Genomic DNA, 18,023 nt, shown 5'->3' with positions numbered 1-18,023 from the left:
TCTTCTTAAAGCATTACACTGTATTTAGCATCTGAAAGCCTCCTTAAAGGGCCGGCGTTCCGCTCCGGAGCTGGAAGAGTTGCTCCACGAGTGATTAAACACAAATTAAATGTCTCTTTGATCTCGGCATGGTGGGCATGCGGGACCACATGCCAAAATGGATGTTGACAGGATCTTTGGAAGGATCTCAAGTTGACTGTAACCTCTTTAAATGGAGCCCAGCATGAACTTTTTCCGTGGGCTGAGTCTTCAGGAGCGCTCATTGTGCAGAACAGTGGGTCACCGGCTTGTTTGTTGGGGGTGGCAGATGGTTTCGTTTGTTGCATACAACCAGCCCCCGATACGTAGGTAGTGTCCTGGCCAGAGATGAGAGGGGAGTAATGCATGGGTGCACCTGTCTCTGATACTTTTTTTTTCTTCTGTCGTTAAAAGCTTTTGGGGGCTGTTGACATTGTTTGGGGCGTCACAGAATGTCAGGGCGGGTTGTCCTGACTCGGAGGGCACAGGTCACACTGCTGCTGCACTGTTTAGTATGAGGAGGAAATATTAAAGGGGTTTCTGACTCCTAATCGATGCCCTCTGAAGACCAAAAACCTACAGAGTTACAGAGAGACCCCAATAAGATGTGCTGTGTTGCGGTACCCCGGTGCATTCCGCTCACTAATTCAGGGTCCAGTTGGTGCCAAGGCAACATATCTGGGAACCAGAGACCCCTTATAGATCTAAAACGAAGTAACTAGTCATGGAGTCGAGGGAGCAGCTACATCTAGTTATGCAGTGATCACGGCATATGAGGTCTGATTGAGGGATGCCATCAGAATGATGCCCTCTCCAACTGCCCATCAAATCTCTGGTGATTTACCACATTAGGGGGCAAATTCATAAGGATCGAGGGAATAGTGCCCCACCGCAAGGCTCCTGCACCTCTGCCTGGGTAGAATTCCGAACTAGCCCCAACCACTAGGCTTGGCTGCCAATCCCCCAACTGACTAGATGAATCTGATTCCCCTCCTCCCTGTGACTCGTTAAGTTACATTTATATAATCCAATCTAAGGTTTTATGAGCTTAATACTTTTAAGCAAAAAAAAGTTTAGTTATGGAACCAGGAGATAAAAACAGCAGTAAACTGAAAGCTTCATATACATCTCCAAATCTTGGACCTGTGTTACAGTTAACTCTAACCCTGGTGCCACTTTAAAGATAAGATTCTCATCAATAAAACAGCACTTGAGGCAAGGTACTACAGATCCAAAATTAAATCTGTTAGTAGCCAAAACTTATAGGGCTGCTTACACAATAATGAGCTTGATGCATCCAACTAGCAACATCTGGTGGTTGGGGACGTCCGGCCTGTACGCTGAAAACCGAAACTCGATTCAGTTCCGGTTGCTTAGTGTTTGAGCCACCATCAAACTTGCCTGTGTGTTAGCAGCCTTACATATGTCCTTGGCTACTTTACAGTCATGATGCCAAATTAAAGAGGAGAATCATTGTAAAACATGTCTTTTTTTTTTGGATAAGGAACTTGTACTCCGAAAATGGATGGATGTTGTGAAGGCATTTCCGAGGAATTACCTGGTAATGCCCCAGCACAGTAGTGCCATCTAGAACCTACGGCACAATGTCTCCAGACATGGCTGAGGCCTCTGATTGGCTGTAGCGAGCCCCATGACTCCCCTGATCGTTTTTTGGGGGGTTGGGGAGACAGGTTGACCTCGGCCTCTTCAAGGAGAAAAATTATTGAATAGAATTAAATAATAACTGACTAGATAAAAACCAACTATTCGACCTCCGCAAAGCCCCACATTCATCGCAGATTATGTTTTTCTCTCCTTCTCGCTTATAAAATGTTGATTTTGGCCAAGGTTTATTAGAAAAAAATGGCTGTAAACAGGAAGTCTTGTAATTTTTTTTTATAGGTCAGTATAATAAACGCAACGTTACTCCGAAACCATAGTCAGCATTTCACGACTACAAAGTTCCATCATAAAAAGAACCTTACGGCTTCCTGGACGATAACACGTAAATCATCCGGCTGCCGTCATGTAGAGTGGACCCTTGATGGCCATTTTACAGTTCTCCGAGGTCAAGGTTCCTTGTTGCTGTCAGAAACCGCAGGCATTTTCTTTCATCAACGTTTCTACTGTCTGTTTATGGCGGGTGAATAAAAAGATCTCCAAAAAAATGGAAAATCCAAGTGCAACCTTTAATAATTGAAAAGCTTCTCCTCCCCATTGTTCCAGATGCACCAGGAACACGGCAGAGGAGATTAGTTCGGGTCATGACGTAAACTAGATTCAATACAAGAAACGCTGATCTGTCCGAAATCTCATTTACTCCTGTAACCAATAAGCCAACTAAATTCACAAGCCATTAGAAAATTGTAAATTAAAATTAGAAAAAGAAATCATCATAAAAGTAAAAATATTCTTCTATGTTCCAAAATTTCCAAAGGAAATTTAACGCATAAAATAGAGTGGAAAAAAAAGTATAGTTGAAAAAAGGAAAATATATAAAAATATATAATTCATTCAGAATATTTTTGTTGCAATTTTTACATTTCCTACAATTTCTAATATAACGGGAACACAAAACAAATAAAAAAAAAAAAAGTTTGAATTGCTAAAAGAAATAAAAGCGGAAATTAATAAGGGTAAAAGGAAGAATTGATCCACTTAAATTCTTAAATTGCTAAAAATGGTAAAATTGTTAAAAAAAAATAAAGGTTTACAAATTGCAACCCTTTGCTCCATAAGTTACATCGCAATCTTGCAAAGACCAAAAGTAACATAAAAAAAAATTAAAGTAAAACTTTTTAATGAAATATTTTATTAGAAGGGACTCCGTAAAATATGATATAATAAATTAAATAATTATATAAACTGATTTTTTTTTTTTTTTTTGCAATTTACTTTTTGTTTCATTTGTTAATCGCAGATCAATAAGTATTTAATTTTGATTTATTTTTTAAAGATTAAAAAAAAAAAAGATAAATATAAATGTATATTATATATATATATATATATATATATACACACACACACATATTATATACTTTTATTACTTCTATATATTTTTTTAATGTAGCGACTGTTTAGGAAGTTTTTTTTGTGCTTTCAAATAAATAAATAATAATATTAAGTAATAATAATATTTATAATAATAATAACTAATAAATTGGATATTATTTTTTGCTTTTTTGAACATTTTAATTTAATATGGTCCCGTGGATTTTTTACTTTTTTTTTTTTTTTTTTTTTTTAGGAGTGCCTCAATTTTGTCAGTCAGCGGGATATGGGGGTGAGGAAAGACAATGCACGCTGCTTTTCAGTACTGTATAAGCTTCCTACCCCCTTAACCACAAAATAAAGATTTTGGTTGAAAAGCTGTAACAGTCATAAAGTGACAATGGGGCACAAAGCCCCCCTGGGCGGCGGCACACCTGTCTTCATTTCACAGAAGAATGAGGTCATAAAGAGATTACGTGGCTGATTTAGTAACTTGTGCTAAGCTCCGAGACCCTTATGGCCAATTCACTTGAAATATTTACTAATTGGTGATAAGCCCCACAACACAATGGACCATCACAAGGTGATTGTCATAGCGGGTTTTCTGTTACTTGATGACACATGATCGGCCAAGCTCGGCCTTTGTTATTTTAAAGGGGATTTTTTTTTTTTTTAAACTGGAAAGTGGCTTTTGGCATCAGGCAGTAAAAGGCGAAAAATGTCCTTTAATGGAAAAAGTGGTAATTCACTTCAATGGGGATAGAAAAAAAAAATAAATTGGGGTACGTATTTCATGGAGGCCGCCATATTGGGAGAAAATAGAATACAGTGCAAATAAATTAAATATGATTAAATTCTAGATGGAAGAAGATGCTTAAAAATAGTGCGAAAATCCAAACAAAAAAAATATAGAAAAAAAAAATTTTTACCATATATACTCGCGTATAAGCAGACAAGTATAAGCCGAGACCCCTAATTTTACCACAAAACCTGGTAAAACCTATATTTTTTTTTTTACTCGAGTATAAGCCGAGTTTGGGATTTCAGCACATTTTTTTGTGCTGAAAAACTAGGCTTATACTCGAGTATATATGGTAAGTACGCAATTTATGGAGGCGGCCATATTGGGAGAAAAGAAAAAAACAGTGCATATGAATTAATATGATTAAATTCTAGATGGAAGAAGATGCTTAAAAATATTGCGAAAATCCAAACAAAAAAAAAAACTATAGAAAAAAAAAAATTTATTGGATTTGGGGAGTTTATGGTTTGAACTATAACCTTTTACCGGACCAGAACCTGCCATTATTGCAATAATACATTTTAGACCCTTCAACCCCCACCAAACAATGTATTATTATTATTAGTTTTTTTTTAGTTGTGGGGTCATATATATGAGCTGATAGACCGTCTTTAATAAAAATTCATAAGTGTCTTGTCAATCACTGGTGAAGGTTTCCCTCAATGTAGTGACCCTGGTGTGGGCAGGTTAAAGATCAAAATCATCGCTGGAGAACAATGAGGGAAAATAGAAAAAAAAAATAAATAAAAATAAAACTGTTCCATAAAAAATAAAGAAAGCAAAGGAATTTTTGGTGACTTTAAAAATAACATTTTCAAGTGACTAAATTTTACAAAAAGAGTTATAACCTGCAATGTTCACTTTTTGCCACTTGGGATAATAATAGACTGACACCTGCTGGTTCTGAAGATTTTTTTTTCCTCAGCAGTTATCTCATTTACATAAAGGAAAGGAACACAAGAGAAAATAAAACAAAAGATGATGTCACAGCTTATCTTCTCCCCCTCCCTGTACAAGGACCTCTATATAGATAACACTGACCCATCATTACATCACTACTGACAATAGATGATGTCACAGCTTATCTCCTCCCCTTCCCAGTACAATGGCCTCTATATAGATAACACTGACCCATCATTACATCACTACTGACAATAGATGATGTCACAGCTTATCTCCTCCCCCTCCCTGTACAATGACCTCTATATAGATAACACTGACCCATCATTACATCACTACTGACAATAGATGATGTCACAGCTTATCTCCTCCTCCTCCCTGTACAATGACCTCTATATACATAACACTGACCCATCATTACATCACTACTGACAATAGATGATGTCACAGCTTATCTCCTCCCCCTCCCTGTACAATGACCTCTATATAGATAACACTGACCCATCATTACATCACTACTGACAATAGATGATGTCACAGCTTATCCCCTCCCCCTCCCTGTACAATGACCTCTATATAGATAACACTGACCCATCATTACATCACTACTGACAATAGATGATGTCACAGCTTATCTCCTCCCCCTCCCTGTACAATGACCTCTATATAGATAACACTGACCCATCATTACATCACTACTGACAATAGATGATGTCACAGCTTATCCCCTCCCCCTCCCTGTACAATGACCTCTATATAGATAACACTGACCCATCATTACATCACTACTGACAATAGATGATGTCACAGCTTATCTCCTCCCCCTCCCTGTACAATGACCTCTATATAGAAAACACTGACCCATCATTACATCACTACTGACAATAGATGATGTCACAGCTTATCTCCTCCTCCTCTCTGTACAATGACCTCTATATAGATAACACTGACCCATCATTACATCACTACTGACAATAGATGATGTCACAGCTTATCTCCTCCCCCTCCCTGTACAATGACCTCTATATAGATAACACTGACCCATCATTACATCACTACTGACAATAGATGATGTCTGTTAGGGATTTTTATGCAGGGCCCCAACAGCCCTCTTGACTTTTGTAAGGTGAGTCCTAATTAACCCTTTCATGATTGAACATAGAGACCAAGACATGTCAATCTCTTAGTCAAGATCTTCTCCTCTTTAATAATCAAAATGCATAATATATATCAGACAGAAGAGTCATCAAAGGGGTGTTGTATGAATGGAGATAAGGACTTAGATTCTATTGGCCATTATGTTTTTGTACCAGCACATTCTGGGAAAAATGACTAGGCCTTGTTTACAGCCATGCTTATCTACACAATGGCTCCTAGAAGCTTCTTCATAACCAAAATAAATAACAAGAATACAGAGGCCCGAAGGACAGTAAGAAATGCCAAGGATATTGTGAAAAGGCAAACAACAGTTTAAATGAGAAAAATAGCTGAATTAAAACATTTAAATCTATAGGTTCTAAAAGGGAAGCATACCCCCCCCCCCCACCCCAAGGTGGCCGCTGTATCTAAGATGGCGGACAGTAGTCAAGATGGCGTCCGAAACCAGTGCGACCTCCTTAACAATGTCACAGCTTATCTCCTCCCCCTCCCTGTACAATGACCTCTATATAGATAACACTGACCCATCATTACATCACTACTGACAATAGATGATGTCACAGCTTATCTCCTCCCCCTCCCTGTACAATGACCTCTATATAGATAACACTGACCCATCATTACATCAGTACTGACAATAGATGATGTCACAGCTTATCTCCTCCCCCTCCCTGTACAATGACCTCTATATAGATAACACTGACCCATCATTACATCACTACTGACAATAGATGATGTCACAGCTTATCTCCTCCCCTCCCTGTACAATGACCTCTATATAGATAACACTGACCCATCATTACATCACTACTGACAATAGATGATGTCACAGTTTATCTCCTCCCCCTCCCTGTACAATGACCTCTATATAGATAACACTGACCCATCATTACATCACCACTGACAATAGATGATGTCACAGCTTATCTCCTCCCCTCCCTGTACAATGACCTCTATATAGATAACACTGACCCATCATTACATCACTACTGACAATAGATGATGTCACAGCTTATCTCCTCCCCCTCCCTGTACAATGACCTCTATATAGATAACACTGACCCATCATTACATCACTACTTACAATAGATGATGTCACAGCTTATCTCCTCCCCCTCCCTGTACAATGACCTCTATATAGATAACACTGACCCATCATTACATCACTACTGACAATAGATGATGTCACAGCTTATCTCCTCCCCCTCCTGTACAATGACCTCTATATAGATAACACTGACCCATCATTACATCACTACTGACAATAGATGATGTCACAGCTTATCTCCTCCCCCCTCCCTGTACAATGACCTCTATATAGATAACACTGACCCATCATTACATCACTACTGACAATAGATGATGTCACAGCTTATCTCCTCCCCTCCCTGTACAATGACCTCTATATAGATAACACTGACCCATCATTACATCACTACTGACAATAGATGATGTCACAGCTTATCTCCTCCCCCTCCCTGTACAATGACCTCTATATAGATGACACTGACCTATCATTACATCACTACTGACAATAGATGATGTCACAGCTTATATCCTCCTCCCTGTACAATGACCTCTATATAGATAACACTGACCCATCATTACATCACTACTGACAATAGATGATGTCACAGCTTATCCCCTCCCCCTCCCTGTACAATGACCTCTATATAGATAACACTGACCCATCATTACATCAGTACTGACAATAGATGATGTCACAGCTCATCCCCTCCCCCTCCCTGTACAATGACCTCTATATAGATAACACTGACCCATCATTATATCACCACTGACAATAGATGATGTCACAGCTTATCTCCTCCCCCTCCCTGTACAATGACCTCTATATAGATAACACTGACCCATCATTACATCAGTACTGACAATAGATGATGTCACAGCTTATCTCCTCCCCCTCCCTGTACAATGACCTCTATATAGATAACACTGACCCATCATTACATCACTACTGACAATAGATGATGTCACAGCTTATCTCCTCCCCTCCCTGTACAATGACCTCTATATAGATAACACTGACCCATCATTACATCACTACTGACAATAGATGATGTCACAGCTTATCTCCTCCCCCTCCCTGTACAATGACCTCTATATAGATAACACTGACCTATCATTACATCACTACTGACAATAGATGATGTCACAGCTTGTCCCCCTCCAACTATCTGCTCAGACCATATCTAGAAAATTCTCCTACGGATATTGAGCCGGCATAGGATTATTGCAGTCCTTTGTCCTTGAGGCTACTGTAAAGCAAATCACTAACTGCTGTAACTAGAAATTAGGCAAGATGGACGCCCAAATGATCATGGACAGAAAAAAAAAAAAAAAACTGCAATCAGAAAATAAAAACATTCAGAAATAAGATACTACATTCTGTCCAGGGACAATTGACTACATGCTCTGTTTTTTTTCTTTTAAAAAAAAAAAAATTAGGTAAGCAATGGAGAACAGTGGAGAAAATATGTGTAAAATAAAAACCCTCAAGAATTAATATAGGAATATAAATATACATAATATATAATAATCACACACACATAAAAATATATATACACACGGTATATATACATATATAGACATATTTTGACAATTAGAAGCAGGCAGGCAGCGCTGGGTCTTCCGGAGGTTAGAGCAGGTAGGTGTCCGCGCACTTCCCATCTATGTGCGTTTTAGGGATTGTGCGGCTCTTTACTTAATCTATTTGGTGGATGTTGTCAGTCAAGGGCCATTTACTAACAAATAATCCTGTGAATCGTTACCTCTGTAATGATGCTTGAAATTACCACACAGCACTTACTTCCAGCACCGCCGCAATTAAAGGATAATTCCTCTGTCTGCACAGAGAAAAATGGAGAAAAACCAAAAACAACAAGCGGGATTCCTGGCGGCTCAGGCGGAGGGGGGTGGGGCGGCAGATACGTGTGCGGACAGCAAGAGCGCCCGACAGATAGATGGACTCATCACGAACGCAAAAAATATTAAAAACAGAATTGTAATACATAAATATAATTTCATAAAGTTAAAAAAATTCCTTAAAAAAAAATTTGGAAAGAAATGTGGTTTTTAAAAGACATTTGCCCTGTATTCCCAGGATAAGGGATAAATGTCTTTGAAGAAAACTTCCATGAAAATCCATCCTGATAAACCAGAGACATTGCTCATAGATCCAGCACCGGGACTGTGGTAATCTTGTCATATTTGTTATCCTTGGCCTCCTTTCTTCTAACATCAAGTTTTGAAATTATGCTAATGAGTCTGAAGGGCTCCTGTGGGCGTTAATAGAGGCCCTCTGTGCTTTAGCCTTAAAGGCTGTTACACTGTCTCCCCCACTGGTCTCTCCGGGGGATGTGTTACTGCGCAGTGGAATGGCCTGTGAAGCTATAGCACGGAAGGGCTCGGATATTGTGCGCCCCAAAGCCCTTCTGGCGAATTAGCAAGTTGATTTCAGAAGGACGGAGCCCATGGATAACAAATATAAGAAGATTACCACTATCACGGTGCCTGGATCTATGTGTATGTGTCCCTGGTTTATTATGAAGCTATATCTCCTTTAATAGGAAATCTTTTGGGATCTATCTATAGAACTGAAAGCTAAACTTAGAATATGTGGGTTATCCCCTATCCATAGGACAAACATCTGATCAGTTAAGGTTCAACTACTGAGATCTCAGCTGATCACGAAAAAGAAACAAGGGTCCTTTTCTCGCGGGGTGGAGCAGAATGTACAGCATGTGTTCTGCTGGTCCATTTAATAATTTGGAGTGTTGGCAATTGCTGAGAACAGTGCTCAGGTATCCCCTTCACTGTCTATGTGAGGCTGGAGATACTGTAGCGCTGTGTTCTGCAATTTCCAATACTACCATAGCACTGAATAGAGCGGCAGGACACCTACTAGACCTTCCACTCCACCCATTAGTGAGAATGGGATCTCTGTGCTCCAGATCCCTGGGACCCATTCTTGTGATCAGTGGGTGTCCCACCAGTCAGAGCACCGACTATAAGATTAATATGCAAGCTTTGTAAACCCCTTTAAGGATTAGCTCACACTTTGTTATGTTTTGTAGGGAGCCACTGTAGATTCTGTGCTCTTCGCTCTCTGCGCAGATCTGCTCAACAGCCCCTCTGCTCTGCTCTGATTGACAGCTGTAGTATCCATCCATAGGTCTATTACAGCTTTTACTCAGAGCAGAAGGGAGGGGCTTTGAAGCCTCTAATTGCCCAGAGCACAGCACAATAAAAACCACAGATGGAAAAATCTTCAACGAAAACTAAATAAAGTTGTAAAACTTTTCCAAACACAATGTAAATCGGTGGATTCTGAGGATACAGAAGCTCCTTCTAAAAAACATGTGGCGCAGTCTGATAGTTTTCCTCGGGCTAAATCACAAGTCATAGAAAACGTTGCAATAAAAAGGCTCCTCATCGGGAGCGGCAGCTCGCCATAACCATCAAACCCGCTGATTAAACGCTCGTTTAGAGGGAAACACTTTGAAATAATTTGTTCGCACAAACATCTCTAGAAACTCTGCAGACAACTGCATATTGATCGCGCAGCTTCACGATTCCTTTGTTCACACGGGTGGCGGAGTAATGCAGGGGATCAATCTGAAAATCCTGCCTGCACTGTGTTCCGAGTAAATTTCCCTCTCCGGTGGATTATACTTCAAGCCCATGAGAACGGCTCGGATCTGCAAGGTACCGCCTGAATACTTCACTATTTGGGGTTCAGTATTGGGTTGAGCCAGGGCCCACCGGAGGATCCTCTGGTACTTTGGTGGGCCAGTCCGACACGGAGCCCATCTGATGGCGCTCAACGGAGACGGCCAACATTCACAGCTCGAAATGCTATTTTATAGCAAACCGGTTAATCAACTGTAACCGATAGATTGTGGGTCCCCCCCCCCACCTCCCTGTTCCACCAGACTTGGTTGGAACCAAGTGGCCCTAGGATGTGGACTTGGCTTGGACAGAATCACAGGGCTGCTACCTCTTGGAGTAGTCCCGATACTGGTGGCCGCCAATGAGAAGACCATGTGGAGGTCAAGCAGAGAATAGTCACCGACGGAGATCCAGGTACAAACCAAACCCGGGATCGGACAAAAGACGGTTCTCATGGAAACTCTTGGAAGACGGATGCCGGATATTAGGTCACGTGGGTCGGAATCTCATCTAATATTAATGAACGAGCGATCGAAACGTATGAGGGAATAAAAGATGTCTAATCTGCGATTTCATTAAACTCAAGAGAACTCGAAAGTGTGAAATGTCCGGATGTTCTGACAGTACAGCAGCTTACATGAGATAGGGGATAAGTCTGATACCTGGGGGGGGGGGGGTCTCTACTTTTTTGGACTTCCGGGCTGGTTTACCGGACAACCTGCAAGTCCCGTGTCCTATAGGAGTTTTAGTCCTTGTTATCACCAAGGTTCCCAGAAGGTTGGTCCCCATTGATCAGAAAAGTATCTCCTATCTAGTAGAAAGAGGATGAATATCTGTAATGAGGAAACTGCTTTAAAAAGGGGTTGACCGACTTACCTCACATTTTTTTGTAATGTCTAAGTGTGGGGGGCAGGATATTAGGTAACTTACCAATATACCACTATTAATAGATTTGTGCCAATACTGAATGGATCTAGTGATCTCTATCTGTCCATGACCAGGACCCTAAGTGTGTATTTACAAATACCATCATAAGGTCCTGGAAGGTAGAATGTTCGTGTACAGTAAGTGATCACATGACCCCCCATCTACCGCAATTTTATGGACAGGAATGGCAGCTGATAAGGGGTTTTACTTTACAATGTAAGAAAAACGGTGTAAAACGGAGTTTTAATAAATGTATATTGGTAAATTACTTAACTCCCCCCCCCCCACACACACACATTATCAACTGCTTTAAAGGGGTTTTCCAGTTAGTCAGGGTTCTTGCTTTGCGTCAGCGCTGATTGGCCACAGTGAACAACTGATTGGGAGTTCATGCAATAAGAACTGGGTGAGCCGCTGGAATGAGGATCCCATCCCTTTAAGGGTAACCAAAATAGTGAAAAGTGTTCATATCTAAATCAGAGGCCCCGTTGTAGAGTCATGAGAAAATTCTGTGCACCATAACAAGCAACAAACCACAATATAGTCCATGGGGGGGAGGGGGGTATACTTTGATGTAGCGGGGCATGTGTTGTAGGCGGGGCATGTGGTGCAGGCGGGGCATGTGGTGCAGGCGGGGGCGTGTGATGTAGGCGGGGCATGTGATGCAGGCGGGGCATGTGATGCAGGCGGGGCATGTGGTGCGGGCGGGGCATGTGGTGCGGGCGGGGCATGTGATGCGGGCGGGGCATGTGATGCAGGCGGGGCATGTGATGCAGGCGGGGGCGTGTGATGTAGGCGGGGCATGTGATGTAGGCGGGGGAAGGGGTTCAGGCGGGGCATGTGGTGCAGGCGGGGCATGTGGTGCAGGCGGGGCATGTGGTGCGGGCGGAGCATGTGATGCGGGCGGAGCATGTGATGCGGGCGGGGCATGTGATGCGGGCGGGGCATGTGATGCGGGCGGGGCATGTGATGCGGGCGGGGCATGTGATGCGGGCGGGGCATGTGATGTGGGCGGGGCATGTGATGTGGGCGGGGCATGTGATGTGGGCGGGGCGTGTGATGTGGGCGGGGCGTGTGATGCAGGCGGGGCATGTGATGCAGGCGGGGCATGTGATGTAGGCGGGGCATGTGATGTAGGCGGGGCATTGATGTAGGCGGGGCATGTGCCGCCTACAAGTCTCCTCCATCAATTACTTAACCAAGATATGTTTTTTTTTAAAATTTGAAATTAAAAATTTAGCTTTATTTTTAAGAAAATGTAAATACAAAACCCTATACGTTATGGTGGAATCCTCTTATACGTCCTGACCGGGGAGACACAAACCTGAATTAAAAACCCATTTTAGAAAAGATTAGACGCTGCGCTAAAGTTAATGGTGACAGAAAACAGATAATTCAAAAGACTATAAATATTTAAGATGCGAGGCAGACGTTTCTTCCCCCGCTCCGAACACATGTAATACGGGAGCAGCAATTAAGCGATTTTCCTGTAAACGGCTTCAGCTTTCCTAAGGTTTTTTTTTTTTTCGGCATTTTCTTCTTTACTGTCTAAACAGAAATGCATTAATCCTTAAAAGGATGAATGTGAAAGTGATCGTTCTGAAAAAAAAAAAAATTTAAATAATAATAATAATAGTATGTGGATAGATGTGTCTGGTGGACCCTCTGCCGGTGCGGCTCTTGTAGACCTCCGCACGTAGGCGGATCAATAGATATTAGCTTTACTGAAGACCAGATACAGAAAAGAGCAGCATCTTACTCTGAAGTCAGCCCGAAATTATCTCAAACAGGCAGGATTTCTGGTTTTTTCTTGCGCCTGCATCCCATCTGTTAAAACTAATCATCTAAGGTACAAAACGTAATGACTTCCAATTCTGGTCCGACTTTTAGGAAACGAGGATCTCAAGGACGACTGGATTTGTTTCTGTAGTTCGGCCTCTGACAACAATGTTGCAGATTTACATATTTTTGCATAATAAATAACCATAATTATAATTCGCCCACCGTGTGGAATTGCCTTGTAATACCAGCGATGACCTATAGAGGCCACTGCAGGGAAAAGTTATAGCCTGACCTCAGCTAACCCCCGGCGATCACCAGGGATTTCATAAGCTGGACTCCTTGCTTTCAGAAAGATTCATATGCAGAATTGTTTCTAACATAATTTCTTCTTGGAAAAAAAGAAAAAAAAAGAAAACCTTCACCGCTCTGCCCCCTGGTGAATCGGATAAGTAAGATGCTAATTGTCCATACATTACACAAATAGCAAATAGTGTAGGAGGGAAGCAGAGGGGAAAATTGACCAAACCACCAGACAATAAAATATGACAGAATGGATATTAACAGGGGTTTTCCAGGTTGAACCAAAGTAAAGGTCATCAAATATCAGTGTGTTGGGCAGTGGATCATGGGCCCTGGGCTGTATGGAAATTGTGGGCCATGACAAGTCTAATGATTCAATAGCTTGTACTTCCTTCATATGGTACTAGAATCAAGTCACTTGGGACAGAAGGGGGTCCTATTGAAGCTTTGGGCCCCGGGTAGCCGCCTAAATAATAATTCATTACTGGTGTTTGGGGGTCCATTACTCAGCAGCCCCACAGCTCCACCTAAACTGCTCCGTTTTCTGAAAAGTGGCTGAAATCAGTTACTGCATCTTAGCTCCTATTCAAATACATGGGAGGTGGTCACCTGACCACTGACCCCTACGCAGCCTCTTCAAACGGTCAGTCTGAATTATCACCAACATTGGGGCTATTACTGTACTGATCTGTTATTTGAGCCAAAATGGTATCCCAAAAAACAAAAAACACTGCCTGTAATGGGTTGGGATGGTCTCATGTGGCGAGTTTAACGAAATCTTCAACATAACCTCCACCGCTTGGACAGTTAACCCCTAAATTTTCAATGCTGATTACAAGAACAGGTAATACCTTTGTAGAGATAACACAGGATCCTTCATTCACAATAGGTGATGTCACAGCTCAGCTCCTCCCCCTTCCTGCACCATGACCTCCTCCTAGGTCACAGAGCATGCCCACAACACTCCTCCCATAGATGGAAATAATTAATATAGAATATCTACTGTGCTCCTTGTGGTTACTATAAAACACAGCTGCAATTTATGTTAACTAACAACTCGGTAATACTTATGCAAAAAAAATAAAATAAAAGTCAAGCAAAAAAAGGAAAATATAATTTAAAAAAAAAAAAAAAAGTGTGATAAGTATATAGTGTATATAGCTATATCACAATATATAGAGAGGAGGGGGGGGGAGGGGGAAGTTAAAAATAAAGCACACGGCCAAAAGACACACTAGAGATAATGATGGCCTTTCCAGTGTCTGGGGACTTCATTAGACTACCAGAAAGTTTTCAGCTTCCCAAAGGTAAAGGTATATAATCCTTTTAACAAAAGAAGCTTGTTATATGGATCTAAACCCCCGACTGAAACAACACATTATGGTAAAGTCATGTAGACAACTATATCAACAGGCTAAATTAACATTAAGAAAGAAGCACAACAGAAAAAAAGAAAAAAAAAAGAAACATCTCAACACCCTAACCCTAAGGAATCCCAGAAATTAAAATAAAATAAAAATTTACAGCACAGATCAACAATGCTACATTAGTAGTAGAAATGAAAAAATAAAACAAGCTATTTAATAAAAAATGAAAAAATTGTCTAATATATATATATACACACATACACACACAGTATATCCACTGAAATGTTAAAATATCCCAGAGCTGAGCCTCAAACTTGGAATTTTTAAGAAAACCTATAGGTAAGTGTCCGATTCCACTACAGTGACACAACAGTAAGGCTACATTCACACTACCGTATGGAGGACGTATATACGGCCGATATACGGCCTCCATAGACGGCAATGGGCGCACGGCACCCTACGGGAGCGGTACAGTGTAGCACACGTGCGGCACCGTACCGCTCCGTACCCGGGAAAAAGATAGGACCTGTCCTATCTTTTCCCGTAATACGGCGCCGTGCGCCATGCATCTCTATGGAGAGGGGCGGGGGTGAGCTGCGCTCACCTCCTCCTCCTTTCCCCCGTGCACTGCCGTTGCCCGCTACGGTACGGGCAACGGTAGTGTGAATGTAGCCTATGAATTACATGGTGGAATCACTGGGCTGGAAACACAATGCACCAATATACTGGTCTTACATGGGGGAGACAGTTTTTGCCACCAAGAGACCCTCTAGCTTTCCCCAAGATTTCATGTACCCTTATAGGATATTTCCCATCAAAATCCATCCTGATAAACCAGGGGCACCCACAGATCCAGGTGGACTGTGGTATCTTCTTATAAGTGTTATTCATGGTATCCTTCAGCTTTTAAAATTATGCTAATTAGCCAGAAAGGTTCTGGTGGCGTAACCAGAGCCCCTCCACGCTGTAGCTTCAAAGGCTGTTACACCGACTCCCCCACACCTTCTGCTCCCTCACAGTGCAACAGCCTGTGAAGCAAAGATGTGCTCTGGTTACACACCCAGAGCCCTTCAGACTCATTAGTATAATTTTAAAAGTTGATTTTAGAAGGGAGGAGGCCATGGATAAGAAATATAAGTAGATACCACAGTCCCGGTGCTTGGATCTAGGAGTAATGTCCCTGGTTTGATGGATTTTGATGGGAGATTTAATTTAAGTTCCTAATGACCTTATTCTAGCGGCCAGTACAGAATATTTTATCTATGCAAAAAAAAAAAAAAAAAATCACTTTAAAATGCAAATCCAGTCACCAAATAACAAACATACACAGCACATTACCTGCCGCCAGGTCATCATCCACAAGATCATGCTCTTCCTCCTGAACCTTCACCTCGGACCCCACAGATTCAGGACTGCCGCTTCCCGCCTGTATGGATTCTGCCGTCACTCCAGCTGGAAAAAAAAAAAAATAAAAGAATAAAACAGTCTGAACATAATTTAACAATTTGAAAAAATGTAGTACAACATAAAAAAAAAAAAAAGATAAAAAAGTTATACACAAAAAGTATAAAAGGCATCTCTACTATCTACAACGTGATTGATGGACAAACACTAAATCTTTGTGCTAATTATGCTGTAGTCTAATTGCCAATCTTACGTACAAGATTTCAGGAAGCAGCAATCAAAACGAGTCTACGCTAATCCTACACTCCCTCCCGTTTACATATCAGGTTTCCCAACAGCTCCCCCTACTGTTGGAGGAGATGTGAGTGCACGGGATCTCTACTACTACACGCTACGGGGATGCAGATGTATCCAACCACTATGGTCCAAGACAAAGCTATTAAACACACCACTCATCCTTCAACCACAACTAGCTCTGCTACTGGTTGGCCTGAAAACCTTTAAAGGGAACCTGTCATCAGCAATTGACCTAGTAAACCACTACCAGAATATTGTCAGGCAGTATAACACCTTCTAGTTATTGTTTCTTTCATGGCCCAACGTGGTGGCATCAACCAGAAAATCAACTTTGAAGTGAGCTGTAAATTGTTTGTGTAAAGTCAAGGAGGCGGAGAGTTTAACATTGAAGTCAAAGTGAGAGCTCTGAACGTCTCCTCCTCTGTGATTGACATTGTGCATTAGACTTCAGGAGATCTGGTCAGTGATGTCTCTGGATGCAGGTCCATCAATTACAGTGAATGAGGCTTTCTGAGGAAGAGAGAGCTTGACTTCAGTGTTAAAATCTCTGCCTCCTTGACTTTATACAACCAACTTACATCTCATTTCAAAGTAGATTATTTAATAGATTCCCCCACACTGGTTCATGGAAAAAAAACAATAACTAGAAGGTGTTCAGCTGCTTGACAACATACTGGTGGTGGTTTATTAGGGTCAATTTCTGCTGACAGGTTCCCTTTAAACCATTGCAAAGGGTAGTAGTGGGGCACCTACTTATAGCCACAAAACTGGTGATAACTCGCCACTGGAAGACGGTCTCCTGTCCGGACTTCTCAGAAGTCGTATGAACACTACCAATGCCTATGAAAATATTCTGGCCCAGCACACACACCACACGACCCGCTTTATGAAACTCTGGGCTCTCGGGACACAGAGCCGGTACTTCAAACAAAAAGTCCGTTAATTATCCCTTATCCAACGCTCTCAATGCCTGGATTGTTGATTTCTGTGTGTGTGTGTATGTAAGTACTTGGGCAAGTTACTATTTATTAATTTATTATATAAATAATTGTTACTAGTATGTCATGTATCGGTTTAAAATGAAAATAGTGAAAAAAAAAAGTTTTAAAAAGAAGTTATATTCATCACATAAAATATTCTAAAATATGATTCAAAAGGTTAAAAAAATTCCAAATAATGAAATGTAAAAAAATAACAAAAAACTGACAGTATTAAAAATAAAAAAATCCCACGAAAAAATGTTTTTTTTTATAAAAGTAAAAAAAAAAAGGGTAGTAAAGAAAAAATAACCCGCTCAATCCTTAAAAATAAATACAGACGGTCCCCTACTTAAGGACACCCGACTTACAGACGGACCCCTCTGCCCCCTGTGACCTCTGGTGACCTCT

At 41.2% G+C, this 18,023-nt stretch overlaps 1 protein-coding gene across 4 annotated transcripts in view; it reads right to left on the bottom strand.

Moving 5' to 3' along the window:
• Nucleotides 1-18,023, bottom strand: part of WDR7 (WD repeat domain 7) — a 243,334-nt gene that overhangs the window by 137,398 nt on the left and 87,913 nt on the right. For all 4 annotated transcript variants that reach the window (XM_072133732.1, XM_072133739.1, XM_072133747.1 and 1 more), the window contains one exon: nucleotides 16,273-16,386. In XM_072133732.1, the coding sequence (XP_071989833.1) occupies nucleotides 16,273-16,386 (114 nt within the window). The remainder of the gene's footprint in view (nucleotides 1-16,272; nucleotides 16,387-18,023) is intronic.

Source organism: Engystomops pustulosus, chromosome 1 (genome assembly GCF_040894005.1).
Source record: "Engystomops pustulosus chromosome 1, aEngPut4.maternal, whole genome shotgun sequence".
NCBI lineage: Eukaryota > Metazoa > Chordata > Amphibia > Anura > Leptodactylidae > Engystomops > Engystomops pustulosus.
Note: the sequence above shows the minus strand (reverse complement) of the source record. Positions and strands in the feature narration are given on the sequence as shown.